The 13,063-nt window shown below is 36.1% G+C and overlaps 1 protein-coding gene across 1 annotated transcript; it reads right to left on the reverse strand.

Moving 5' to 3' along the window:
• Positions 1-1,421: 1,421 nt before the first annotated feature.
• Positions 1,422-7,800, reverse strand: LOC105037169 (BTB/POZ domain-containing protein At4g08455). The gene is made up of 2 exons (XM_010912864.4): positions 7,412-7,800; positions 1,422-2,106 (listed from the first exon to the last, which is right to left on the reverse strand). Exons 1-2 carry the CDS (start codon positions 7,688-7,690, stop codon positions 1,636-1,638), a joined length of 750 nt encoding a protein of 249 aa, XP_010911166.1. The 5' UTR covers positions 7,691-7,800; the 3' UTR covers positions 1,422-1,635.
• Between the last annotated feature and the right edge of the window lie 5,263 nt (positions 7,801-13,063).

Consider the following 13,063-nt stretch of genomic DNA (forward strand, 5'->3'; position numbering starts at 1 on the left):
AGAATTAATTGTAATTCACAAACTGTCCAAACTGGACAGTCAATTGATCAATATATATAATTTTCCAACTCGTACAAAAATATATAAATGTATGGATGCCTTAGAATATATACATTAATCAAAAGATGGATCTACGATTCTATGTAATGTAATATATTTAAATTCTTTAAATTAGCCATCTACCACGATATCAAGTAGCATTACAAATGGGCTGGGCTGGACCGGTCACTACCCCTAACCGAGTCTGGTCCGAAAATTCTTTTCAAGCTTCAAGTCAGGCTTAGGACCGATGATTTTAGGAAAATCTAGATTCGGGCCCATTTTCAATAATATAACAAACAACATTAACAGATACATTAATTTAACGAGTACATTAGCTCAAAAGAAGAGATGACGGAAAGAGCCCAGAAGGAGAGAGAGAGAGAAGGAAGAGGGGTGCGTAGGGGGGTTGGGTAGAGAGGGAGGGGGTGTTGGATGGGAAGACAAGGCCGGACAGGGAGAAGGGAGAAGAAAGAGGGGCGGGGGGGGCGTCGGATTGGAGGGAGAGGGGGCGTCGAGTAGGGGGAAGGAGGGTGACTGGGTGAGCGGTCAGGCAGGCAGAGAGCGAGAGAAGGAAGAGAGGGTTGGAGGGAGGAGGGAGAGAGAAGGAAGAGGGGCATGGGGGAGGGGGGCGTCGAACGGACGGTCGGGTGGGCATAGGGAGAGAGGAAGAGAGGGCCTAGGGGGGTCGGGGGAGGAAGAGGGGGAAGGGGAGAGAGAAGGAAGAGAGGGCCGTGGGAAGAAAAGGAGAACAGGGAGAGGGCACGACGGCTTACCGACTGCAAGACATCGGATGGAAGGGATCGACGTTGGCAAAGTCATCGAGAATGAGCTTAGGACGCAGGAAGAAGAAGAAGGGGTAGGATCGTTTATTTTTTTTAATATATATATATATAACAGTTTGAAAATATCATTTTAAAAAATATTTTTAAAAATATCATTTAGAATGACAGTTTTTAAAGCACCATTCAGAATAATAGTTTTAAAAATATTATTTTGAATAATATATATATATATATTTTTGATGAAACTCTACATAGATCAAGAAAGACTGGCTGACTGGATCAAAAAAATATCATTTAAAATGATATTTTTTCAATAAAAAATATCATTCTAAATAATATTTTTAATTTTTATATTAATTTGATAAATAAATTAAAACTTACCTCAATCTGTTAAAAAAATTTTAAAATAAAATTAATGCGGTAAAGGACTCCCACCCCATCTACCACCCCATCTAACTTTAGACGGGAGCAGGGCGGTTTTAGGAATTTAAGTATATCCTCAAGACGGGCACGTGGTTCCCCATCATCGGACAAGTGCGGTGCAGCCTGTGCAGGTAATGGCATGTCCATCTCATTCCCATCATACACGCGTTCACCGAGAAAACAAAGGTCAGAAGCCATAGATTCATGGTTGCAATTTAGTTGGATTACAAAATTAGACCTAACAAGGATATAAAATCACAAGAATGCACATAAAAGAATTAACACAAAAATGCCCAAGTTCTTTAGTATATTCATCATCCACATTCCTTACCATTAAAATAGAGCGTATATGTACGGCACACAGTCTTCTTGCTCGCTCGTTTTATTTCTATGGCGGCAAAATGAAATCCTTGGCAACGGCAGCAGTATTGACCTGCCGGGTTAGGTAGGCTTCATAGATCTCCACTACAAGCCGCGGGTCCTTCTCCACAAGCTCCTTGTACTCTTCTCGTTCAGTTAGGGTGGCCATGTTGTCCATGATTAGGGATAGAGCGGCCTCAAGCAGTTGCTTGGCATTGTGCCGATGAGCAAAGGCATAATGTGCGATGGCGTTATCATTATTCACCTTCGATGTCATGAACTTCTCACAGAAGGCCTTGAGATGCTTCACCTGGTATTTTTCTGCCAAGACCAGAAGGTCACATGCCAGCTGCTCATCAAGGAGCACTTCTGCAGTGTACAAGAAGTGGACAAAGTACCGAAGAACATCATATGAGACGTCGTGGATCTTAATCATGCCACTCCTACTCTCTTCCATCTCATTCTCCAGCATTGCCCTGAAAACAGGGGACCTACTGATCTGAATGGAAAAAAAATAAAATTGTTAATGAAACTTCTATTAGAGAATAATCGTATTTCTGTATTACAAAAATAAAGTACACATCAATTAGCTTTCAGAAATGTTTTTAAAGCAAGGACTATATTAGTTTTCACAGTTAATCATCACTCACACCAGAATGTCGACAAATATGGCAAAGACTATTTCTGTTTATCGCATGCAACAATATAACAGCTCTTTACATATATACGTACACATATCCCACTGGCTTACATCACCACAGAAAGGTCAATTTTACCAGCTTTATCAGTCTGTATGTGCTTACATAAGATGAATGAATATCTGTTTTATGTGTTACATGTTAATGCAAACTACAGCGATAGGAAAACCTAAAGCCAAAATAGGGCTGTTAAGGTACAAAGTATAGTATTCACCTAATACTTTAATATTGGCGATGAATAAGTTATTGTGATCACCTCTTGACGCCCTAACAATCCCAAAATAACCACTATAAAGGTATCCCTTATGCCAATGACTCCTATCTACAAACATGCGGTACGACTACCTGGTTGATAAAAAGATCTCAGGGCATCACAAAAAAACCACATAGTCGTGGTCTCTGAGGTGGTTAGTAGACCTTAATAAATACCTGGCACATAAAAAAAATATATAGTGGCTTTCAAGAGTGAAATTGAAAACTGAATAGCGAAAAAAAAACAGAATGCTTATAAAAAAGAACATGGAGAGAAGAAGGGAAGATTAGCTCAGGGCAAGAGATGCAAAATAGGGTAACAGTTCACAGTACTGAAGTAGTGGTTCTATAATTTGCCCTTTCCTTCACATTAGACCACAGATCAACACATCTAGTCCTCATAAACAAGAACAAAAGTGATCACTTCCAAGATGGTTAGAGGATGGGCACAAACTTTAATTAAATTAAGATTCAGAAGTGATGGAATATGAGAGATTTCAGTCCAAGAGAAGGATTAAGGATTTTCAATGTGGGAACCGAAGGCTAAAGGTTTGTGGGGAGGATTCTGGGGGGTATCAAATATCTACAGAAATGTGGTTTAAGTGAATAACCAAGCCTGAGGCTAAAGGTTAGGGAAGCAACTCTCAAGTCCACAGATCTCTCCCCAGGCAAAGATTCAGTCAATATATGTAGTTTGAAGGACCAGATAAAGCTCGGTTTCATCAAGTGGCAATAGTTTGAATCAAGGAAAAGTTTAGTTTCAATTTCAATTTCAGTTTTGGCTTATCCCAAGTAAGTTTTAGTTTCAGCAGCTTTGTTGGTTGCCGTTCAAAATTCAGAACTTTCAATTGAAAACTGTCAAAATACTAAATAATGCTAATTAAAACTAGAGACATAACATGCAAACAAAAAGTAAAATTATTTAATAAAGTTAATTGGACATTATCTCAAAGTATATATAGTTTGGAACCTCTGGATGCATGGATTCTGTGACTTCACATTCAGAAAATAAGTAATTTAAATTATAAGTTAATATAGTGTCTAGAGTGTAATACAGCAAATTTTTTTTCTTGATGAATGTATTACAGCAATTATTATTTGGTTACAAATCTAATATATGAAAATCTAGATTTCTATCAAATTTCACTTTTAGCCTTTTAGGATTTAGCCATCTCAATGTCTAATATTTAATTAAAAGCTCTTCTAGAAATATGCTACCATATCTTCTCAAAACCAATGAAACTAAATTCAATCTTGACAAAATTGGCACAATAGATTGGATATACAAACATTTTGACCTCAAAGGCTAGTTCTGGCTGAAACTTTAAATCTATCCCAAATTTCACATTAATTCCGACCAAAATAGAAATGTTCAATTTCTGTTCTGAAGTTTGAAACAAAACATTAACCATTCTTTGAGGGTGATGTATCTCATCCTAAGCACACAGAAGTTAGAGGGTCTATCATATTCATGCAAGTACCTAGAGGAAAGGCAGATGGATTTGAGAAGGTGATGATGTAATTTGATTTTCAAGTGGAATGGGAGGCAGTTGATGAGAAAATATCAGCACAATGCTGATTCCAAACCCCCAACCCCAAGCACAATTGTATTGAAAGATTGCTCTTTTTTAGGCATAGCTGAAGTTACATAGGGATGGAAATGTTAAAAAAGAGGGATTAGTATAACATTTCCTTTATATTGATTTAGTGCATTTTCCTACCATAGAGAGCCAAGTAAGGAATCTAGAAGGTGGTGAAACACTGACTTCACAGGTAGAAGGGGAAAAAAACCTCCATCACAACCAGGAATAATCTTGTAATGGAGAATAGAACACCTTAAAAAATCAAGAGCTAACATGCCTTGAAGCACTATAAGCTACCGTGCTTTTGACCTAATTAGATTTTTCCAAGCCTCTCCCTGAACTATGTGAGGACATGTGAATTGGCTCATGCCCCAACATTAACAACCCCTTTGCTTAGCACCCAAAGGTTCAAGGATCGATTCAAGAGTGGTGCATGCTAAAAAATTTGGACATAGGTAATTATAGTTTGGGTCCCCCCCCCCCCTCTCGCTCTCTCTCACACACACATACAAAAAAAAAAAGAACTACATGAGATCGCACCTTATTTGCTTCTCTTGTATTATGTCGGGTTGAACCTAATAGGATATCCATTTAGCATCCAAATTTGGATAAACAAAAATGATGACTGCATTTACTAGAGTTAAGCATCACACCGGGCCCTAAGTTAGCTTAAAAAGGTGATCAATTCATTTTAGACCCTTAATTTTTCATCACTTGGTTAAAAACCATTCCTTGATATCTTTTAAACTTCAATAAAACAAGAGCAACTCAACATCGTTATTATCCAAAAAAAAATTACAGAAGTATCATAAAAACTCACAGCATACCAATTTACTGTCATTCATCATAAGGTCAATCTTGTCACTTTTAGTGGGCCTTTTGATATAATCAAATAGATTGCCAAAAAAAAATACCATATTCTAGGATTCCAAACTATGTGATTGACTAAATCTTCATCTATATGTCGTGGGTCAACAGTTCCTTCCCCTTCTTCAAACTCCCATACATATTTTTCATATAGAATTCTCTAACCAACGACAAAACAAGATCTATTTTGCATCATATATAATTGGATCCCTTGGTTCGCACTGAAGAAGTAATGTCACTTGATTATTATCAAACTTACTGCAATTTTTTTTGGTTTGTGAGGATCTCACAAAGTGCTTTCTACTTCTAATTGATCATGAACTACATTAGAATCATTTTCAATGAATCCATAAGAACTAATCCAATTTATTCATTGGATCTAGGTGAAGACCGAAGATCTTGAGTGACAAATCCATCACAACAACTCAACATAAAGCAAAATCATTAATTTTTTCATGCTCGTTACAAGTTCGAAGTACCATTTGCATAAATAAGAATCCCCTTCCTTATATGATTTCTTCTTCATATAGACAGATATAGAATCTATTGGATAATTACTTAGAAGTACATTTGTGCAATTGTCCTTCCTATCTGATAGAAAATGATCCCATGATCCTGAACCGATCTTACCTGAGATCGAAATTCCCAAGTTTGTTTATGAAGAGCTTATCTAATTATATTAGTTTCTATCATTGATTTCTTTCTATGTAATACTCATTGATAAGGCCTCATAGATAAGTTCTACAAGATCTCATGCATCGGAACCCATGATTTTGGACTCAAACATAGTACGGAACATTTCCTTTTCCAAACAAATCTCCTAGTATATGAAACAATGGAAAATGCTTTCACTATTGTGGAATAAAATGACTTCCGTATCCTAATGCATGTATCTAATTTATTTAGAGATCTTACAGCAGGATCCACCCTTTGAGGAATATGAGTTGAAGTAACCATAAGAATATTGATAATGACTCATTCACATAGAGATCCTAAATGTTTGGAATTCATATTATGTAAGGAGATGTCGCTTTTGTTAATTAGAATTGAAGGGTAATATCAAATCGGTCTATTTTTTTGTGTCATACACATAGTTAGCACATTCATCACAGTCACAATTAGTAGCTCCGTATCTAGGTCATCATCAATATTGATATCATCAGTATCAGCGATAACGATATCATCAATAAGATAAACCTTTCAGCTTGTTGTCCAGATATTGTTTGAATGCACTCTCTTTTTTTTTTTTGATCAACCATAGCAATAATTGACTCTTTATCATTAATCAAAAGTGAAAATCTCAAAATCTAATGATGTTGCCCATTGCCCGATAGGAATGCCTACATCCTTCAGAAGTGGATAAAGGAGAAAAGATGGGAGAAGAAATGAAAGGAAAGGGGAATTTTTTTTAAAAAAAGAATTGTTTGCATAGCCTATCAAAAAGAAAACAAAAGAAGGGAGAGATTCATTAGAATTACCCTTATGCCATCGCAATTAGCTGACTCCCCTAACCATTAACACCAATAAAGATGCTGAAAGTAGCAATGTTCTGTACTATGCCCTTGTAAAACTTGCAACCCACAAAGAATATTCAGACTCCCTTCCCAAACCTCCAACAATAACATGACTGAAGAGTTGCCACCTTCAGCAATTTGTTCCCTTCCATCCATGATCGTCCCAGTCATGCAGGATAGGGATCCAAATATTGACAACCTTAAAGGAGATGAAACCTAAACCTACAGTAAAAGACGATGGTGCTTCATCCTGCAGCCTCTCATATCCTCCACCGTCCTCTCCAATTTGCATCATTAAGCAAGTAAAGAGGAGCACAACCTCATCAGAACACTGCCCCTTTGCCATACCTTGTTCCAAAAATTGCAACATCTGGATCTAGACTAGAAACTAATATGAGCAAATATATTCCTGAATTCCTTAGAGATAGAACCAAACAATCTGCAATTATAATGGCCAGATTTATCCATTTGAATTAAATAAATCTCCTTTCCTTCAAAATTTTGCGATCCCATCAAACTGATGGAAGCACCCCCATCATTAATAAATATTCTTCTCGACCAAAATCTTTCAGACATCGACTGGACTTCTGCCAAAGCAAAAACCAGAGAATGAGCACAAATTTCACCTGGAATAAACTAAACGATGCTAAAATTTCCAGCCAGCAAACAGATCCATGTTGATGGAAGCAGCAACAAAAAAAAAAAAAAAAAAAATCCAGAAGCCGATTGCCGCTTAAGAATTCAAGAAACCAAAACTTTCTAGCGCAAATCAAATAAATTCACGTAAAAAAAAAAAATCGCATCATCTGCTGCTCCAAATCTGGCTCATATCAGTCAGGAAAGGGAAAAAAAAAAAAAAGAACAGAAAGGGAAAGCGATGAGTTAGTTACTAGGACGGCGCGGTGGGCAGGAACCGCGGGCGAAGGGCAGAAGGCGGCGGAGGAACACTCGAGAGGGGCGGCGTGGAGGAGAAGGAGGTCGGTGGACGAGCAGGAGGAGGAGTAGGCGCCGTCGAGGGGGGAGCATAGGCGGAGAAAGGTGATCTTGGCCTTGAGATCCTCGATCTCCCGCTTGAGCTCCTCCTCCGTCTCGCTGGCCTCCTCGTAGCACTCCTTGCACGTCCCCGCGTCACCCTCCTCGTACTCCTCTCGGCAAGACTGGCACCACATCCTCTCTCTCCCTATCACCGCCCTCGCCGCCGCCGTCGTTGAGGGGACCGATAGAGGAGCGACCCGGGGAGTATTGTGCCGCTTTCTTGATGGGACCGCACGGGACAAAACGAAGAGACAGCCTACCTTAAACAAGCACTAGGTTTTGTGACTTCTGACATCATGGCAGTGTCGATCCCTTTACACGTATATAAATATTTATATATATTTATAAATCATTTTTTTAGCCCGAATATAAAAATAAAAACGCTTACAAATATGTAGACATTAAAAATATTATTTAAAATTTATACATTTAAGTGAGTACATAATAACGGTTTAAATATAGCTTTTCAGTGTATTAGTGCCATCCATAATATTATTTTCTAGCAAAATAAATTTATTTCCTACACTATATATATTATACCATCCTTACATACAATCAACCATAATATGTCATTTTTATAGATCTTACTCATCAAGTGCTTATCTTGATGCATTATTATAAAAATGAACGATCGTAATATATGGTATGTACCATCATCATAGTATAAATTTAGAGAATAATTTTTTCGTACTAAAGGCGGCAACAAATCAAATAATTTGCTTGATATATGTTTATATTTTATCTTAATCTATATTACATGTTCGAGATTTATATTTAATTATATTTTAATTTTATATTTGATAATAGCACAATGGCATAATTATGATTATATTTTGTTCAATCATTGAGGTAACTATTCAGTTCTTTTGAATATTAGAAGAAAATTTGTCTCCACTCATCATGCTAATGATCATAGTAAATATAATTATTGTGAGAGAAAATTAAGGACCGTGAAATTTTGGAGGCTCTCCAATAGAGGTAAAAAGGCCACAAAAGAGATGCTGGTATTTCGAGAATTTACAATATATTGATTTATTTTATCCTTATCATTCGATTATGCAAAGTAACTCAATTTTTTAATTTTTCAATTCTAAAATAATACTGGTAAAATTATGCTTAAATTTTTAAGTATTTTTATAATAACTACACTTGCATTTTTTTCTAAAGATTTAAAAATATGATAGATTTTAAATAGATAAAAATAATAAAATTGCTAGTCATTGATTGCTGAAAGGCCTACTCTTAGGATTACAATTACAATTAAAACTTATACATCCTCTTTTATTGCTAGATAGTTGACTCTCTAAAGGATTGATATTTGTTATCTTCAACTAACTCTATTTTGGTCACTTTTCCTTAATGCCTGCCACAGTCAGTTTTGTCTCTAAATTATTCATCACTTCTCATGTCCCATAACTGTTGCAGCTGATCAGGTCTTTACTATTGTGTCAAGTCGATAACTTCTCATAGCAACACAAACAACATAGAATATGATAAATTATTAATTTAAGACTTAACATCTTAGATAGGCGATACTTGCAATTATCCTATGTTCATCATAATTTTTCTTCGATACCAGCCTCTATCTCAAATGACTCACCGCTTGATCTTATTCCAGTCGACGCTCTTTAATTACCACTTGGCCTACCGTGGCTCATGAAGGTTTGGAATTGAGTAACACGGTCCTCTGTTATTAGCCAATGAGGGTTTGGATTTGAGCAGCGCACTCCGCTCCTCTCTTATTCGCACATTATCTAAAGGGACATAGATGTAATTAGTAGATTGTACATGGGCATTTGGATCAAAATGTGAGATTTTAGTTGATCTTCCAGCCGTTTATTTTGATTAGAATGTGGCATAGACGGATGTGCTATCCGACACTTTGGATTTAGTTAGCAATCTCTACACTCGACCTATAAGAGCATAGTGCTTAGTTTATCCTTTGTATCTTGGCGAATCTGCTTCCATTACTGATAGTGAAGCTTCTGTTATTATCAGTCACTCTCTGGCACCTAAGGCTACAAGTGGATCAAGTTAACCCATGATTTGATCCAACCCTTCATGTTTAGACCTAATCAGATCCATTTCATAGGATCCACAGGGCCGGACCGGATTGTAAAATTAGATCTATTTTATTTTTTGAATCAGATATGGGTTACATACGATTAGATTCTTTTAATTTTTGGATCTTCTACTCTATAACTTGATCCAACCTAACACGAACCTAATATACCATTAGGACCCAAACCTTTTTGAGCCTCTAAGTTATGATTTAAGACTTATATGAGTTATATTTTTAACATAAAGATAGGTTTAAAAAAATTATATCTTAATCTATTTTGAGAGCAATATTGTTTATTATCTATTTTGTATGGTCAATAGTAATTAAGTATATGAATTAAAATAAAATTAGCTATGTTTGATCTGAATTTGAATTGAATTTGATCCAGATCCAAATATCTAGGTTGAGGCTAAGTTATGCATGGATCAGACCTGACCAAATGACCCATTATGTCAAAAATTTTGACTTTGGACCTGAACTCGATCCGACTCGATCTTCTATTGGATTAGGTCGAAGTTCAATATTAGGATCTGATCAAAAAATTAGATCAACTCAGGATAGCTCGTGACTCTTTTCGACCTGATACATGACACCCCTACTGGTGTCCTATACAGCCATCATCTAATCAGCCATCATATTATTTTAAATTTGAAAAAATCATGTAGAAACATTCTCAACTTTAGGCCAATCTTAAAGATATCCCAAAAGTTTCAAACAGATTTCTTAAGTTTACAAATCATTCCAAAATAATCCCATTGTTAATCTCTATTAACAGAGTGACATTATGTAACCATCACATGATAATATAAAATTATATTCTGATCAAACTACCTTTTATATCAAAAAGATCCTATTACACAATGGTGTCAAGACTAACCTTCCTCTATGCAAATCCACCGTTGGATCATCCATGTGTATGGATGTCAAAGCAACTAGTGTATAATTAGCATCATCCATCTATCTACATGTATCTCAAAAGCAATTAGTAGATAATCTAGATTATTCATATGCCTATGCAAATCTCAAAACAACCATATGGATGATCCAGATCATTCATCCTTTTGCATAGATCTTAAAATGATTAGTGTATGATCATGATTATTCATACATTTGCACAGATTTCAAAGCAATTGTGAAGATCCAAATATTAATTCATTTGCAAGGATGTCATAGCAACTACTCTATTGCGCAAAAATGGAAGCAGCAACAAGGAATTGAACCATATTGCCATAGAAGGTGAGATCCCAAAAATTTTGATGCCAGATGTTGACAAGCCAAAGCTAGAAACCAGGACAAAGAGCAAGCCAATAGTCATATTTGGCATGTGGCAATCCTTCATCAAGGGATCTTTGGAGAAGATGATGAGAACTTGAAACTTGGGGTCTTGAACCAATTAGAAGCCCTGGATCAATTGAAACCACGGTCGGAGTCGAGAGCGATGGATGGTCATTGTCGAAGTGGCAATGGCCGGTGAAAGAGGGAGAGGGAGTTGTGGCCTTGCAAAGTGGTAAAAGAGGCAATAGTTATCATAGCAGAGGCCGATGGAGGTAGATAGGGACTAAGCTAGGTAACTGGATTAGAAGATAGTGATGCAAATCACCAGGGCCATGATATTTGAGAAATAAAGCAAGATTGGATGCATGAGGGTTGAAGAAGAATACAAAGAGATTAAGAAGAGGCTCGAGATCATATAGAAGAAGCCTTTTCTATAGAAGATATCACTATATCGAGATCGAAAAAGGAGAATATTGAATTTTGTGTTGGTTGATGAATAAAGAAGTTTGGAGTATTTTGAGATATGCGTGATGGATGACCAAATTATTCATTTATTTGCATAAATCTTAAAGCAGTTGCATGAATGATATGAATATTCATTCGTTTGGATGAATCTCAAAGCGGCCATGTGGACGATTTGGATTATTCATCCATCTGTACAAATCTTAAAAATTAGAATAGGCAAAAAAAAGATAAGGGCATTTCATTAATTGAAATGGTTTATTAATTTCGTCTATTGGTCGGGGAAGGATAAGATTATTTTGAAATATTTCAAAAATTTGAAGAAATAATTTATCATTTTTTAAAGTAAATGTGTAAAAGTGTTTCTATAATTTTTTTTGTAAAATTAGAAAAAAAAATGATCGAAACACCCATATTCTTTTTTAGTTCATTCGTTTTACTCTCTTATTCTTTGTTATTTTTTTAAAAAATAATTTACCATGCATTGCATACATCCTTTTGCTAGTATATTGCTAGAATAAAGTTTTCGATGGTTTATTAATGAACTTTTATAGGTTCAATAATTGGCCCCCTAGGGAGAAGTCCTGGTTCTGCCCGTGCTTTAAAGCCTCTCACCTCAATGGAGTAGGCAATCTATGGTAGAATGGGTTATAACATGCTATCAAAGCTGCTCGTGAGTCTCGTGACTCTATGGGATGATTATTGTCTCTATCCTAGCAAGTTGAGGGATAATCTGTTGTAGAATGGATCATCTCTCCTAGCAAGTTGAGGGATAATCTGTCGTAGAATGGATTATAAGCCATGCTATCAAGGTTGGTTGTGAGTCTTGTGACTCCTGTGGGATGATTATTGTCTCTCTCCTAGCAAGTTGAGGGGTCTGCTCCATGTTGGCTCATTGAACCTCTGTAATATTCTTGAACTTAATTAATTTGGATTGGCATTATAATCAGATCCATTAGAAACCGAGTTTAGATTGTGTTAGTTTGCTATTAGGGAGGCCTGTCAATGTAACCCAGGACTTCTACCCAACTTAGACCCAATATAGAACTACACATGTATGAGTTGGGTATAGGTCTAAAGATAGACCCCTATATTCATGCTTAGGTTTAGATCTCTAAAAATTTATCCAACTTGAACCTGATCATACATACATTGGTTTGATTTTTATTGATCCGACCCAACATGTCCTGAAAGTTGATCCATACCTCGTAATTCTCCCAATATGTACTATAAACTCGAAACATATATCCCTCACATTGTTGTTGCTTGTATTGTTATAATTTTGTAACTATTTTTACATGTTCGGAGGGTCTACGATCTTTTCTTAATATATTAAGTTTGATTTTTTTTTTCTAAAAAAAAAAATCCCTTACATTTTATGCTGAATGATTAATTATTATTTGAGTTTATGTTATTATAAATAATTTTGAGGGTATAAAAAATTGAATTTTTGAAATAATGGTACCTGCTCGAGACTCAAATTTGGGCTTGATCCATACTTGATCCAACTTAGACTTAGATTTAATCGAACACAAACCTTATTTGATGCAATTCTTCAATAATCAAGTATGGATTGAAAATAGACTTTGTCTAATTGGTCAGGTCTGAATTAGGCAATAGCGGGATCAAGCCAAACGGTCCAAACCCAACCTGGCAACATCCCTACTATCAGCCTAATTGCACCCTATCTGGATGCCTACTTAAACAG

This window comes from Elaeis guineensis, chromosome 1 (genome assembly GCF_000442705.2).
Source record: "Elaeis guineensis isolate ETL-2024a chromosome 1, EG11, whole genome shotgun sequence".
Taxonomy (NCBI): Eukaryota; Viridiplantae; Streptophyta; class Magnoliopsida; order Arecales; family Arecaceae; genus Elaeis; species Elaeis guineensis.

Excerpts from the sequence above, each read along its gene's own strand:
- LOC105037169 (XM_010912864.4), bottom strand. The coding sequence starts at position 7,690 with ATGTGGTGCCAGTCTTGCCGAGAGGAGTACGAGGAGGGTGACGCGGGG. Across the intron at positions 2,107-7,411 it reads CTGCCCACCGCGCCGTCCTA|ATCAGTAGGTCCCCTGTTTT; the intron begins GTAACTAACTCA and ends TTTTCCATTCAG.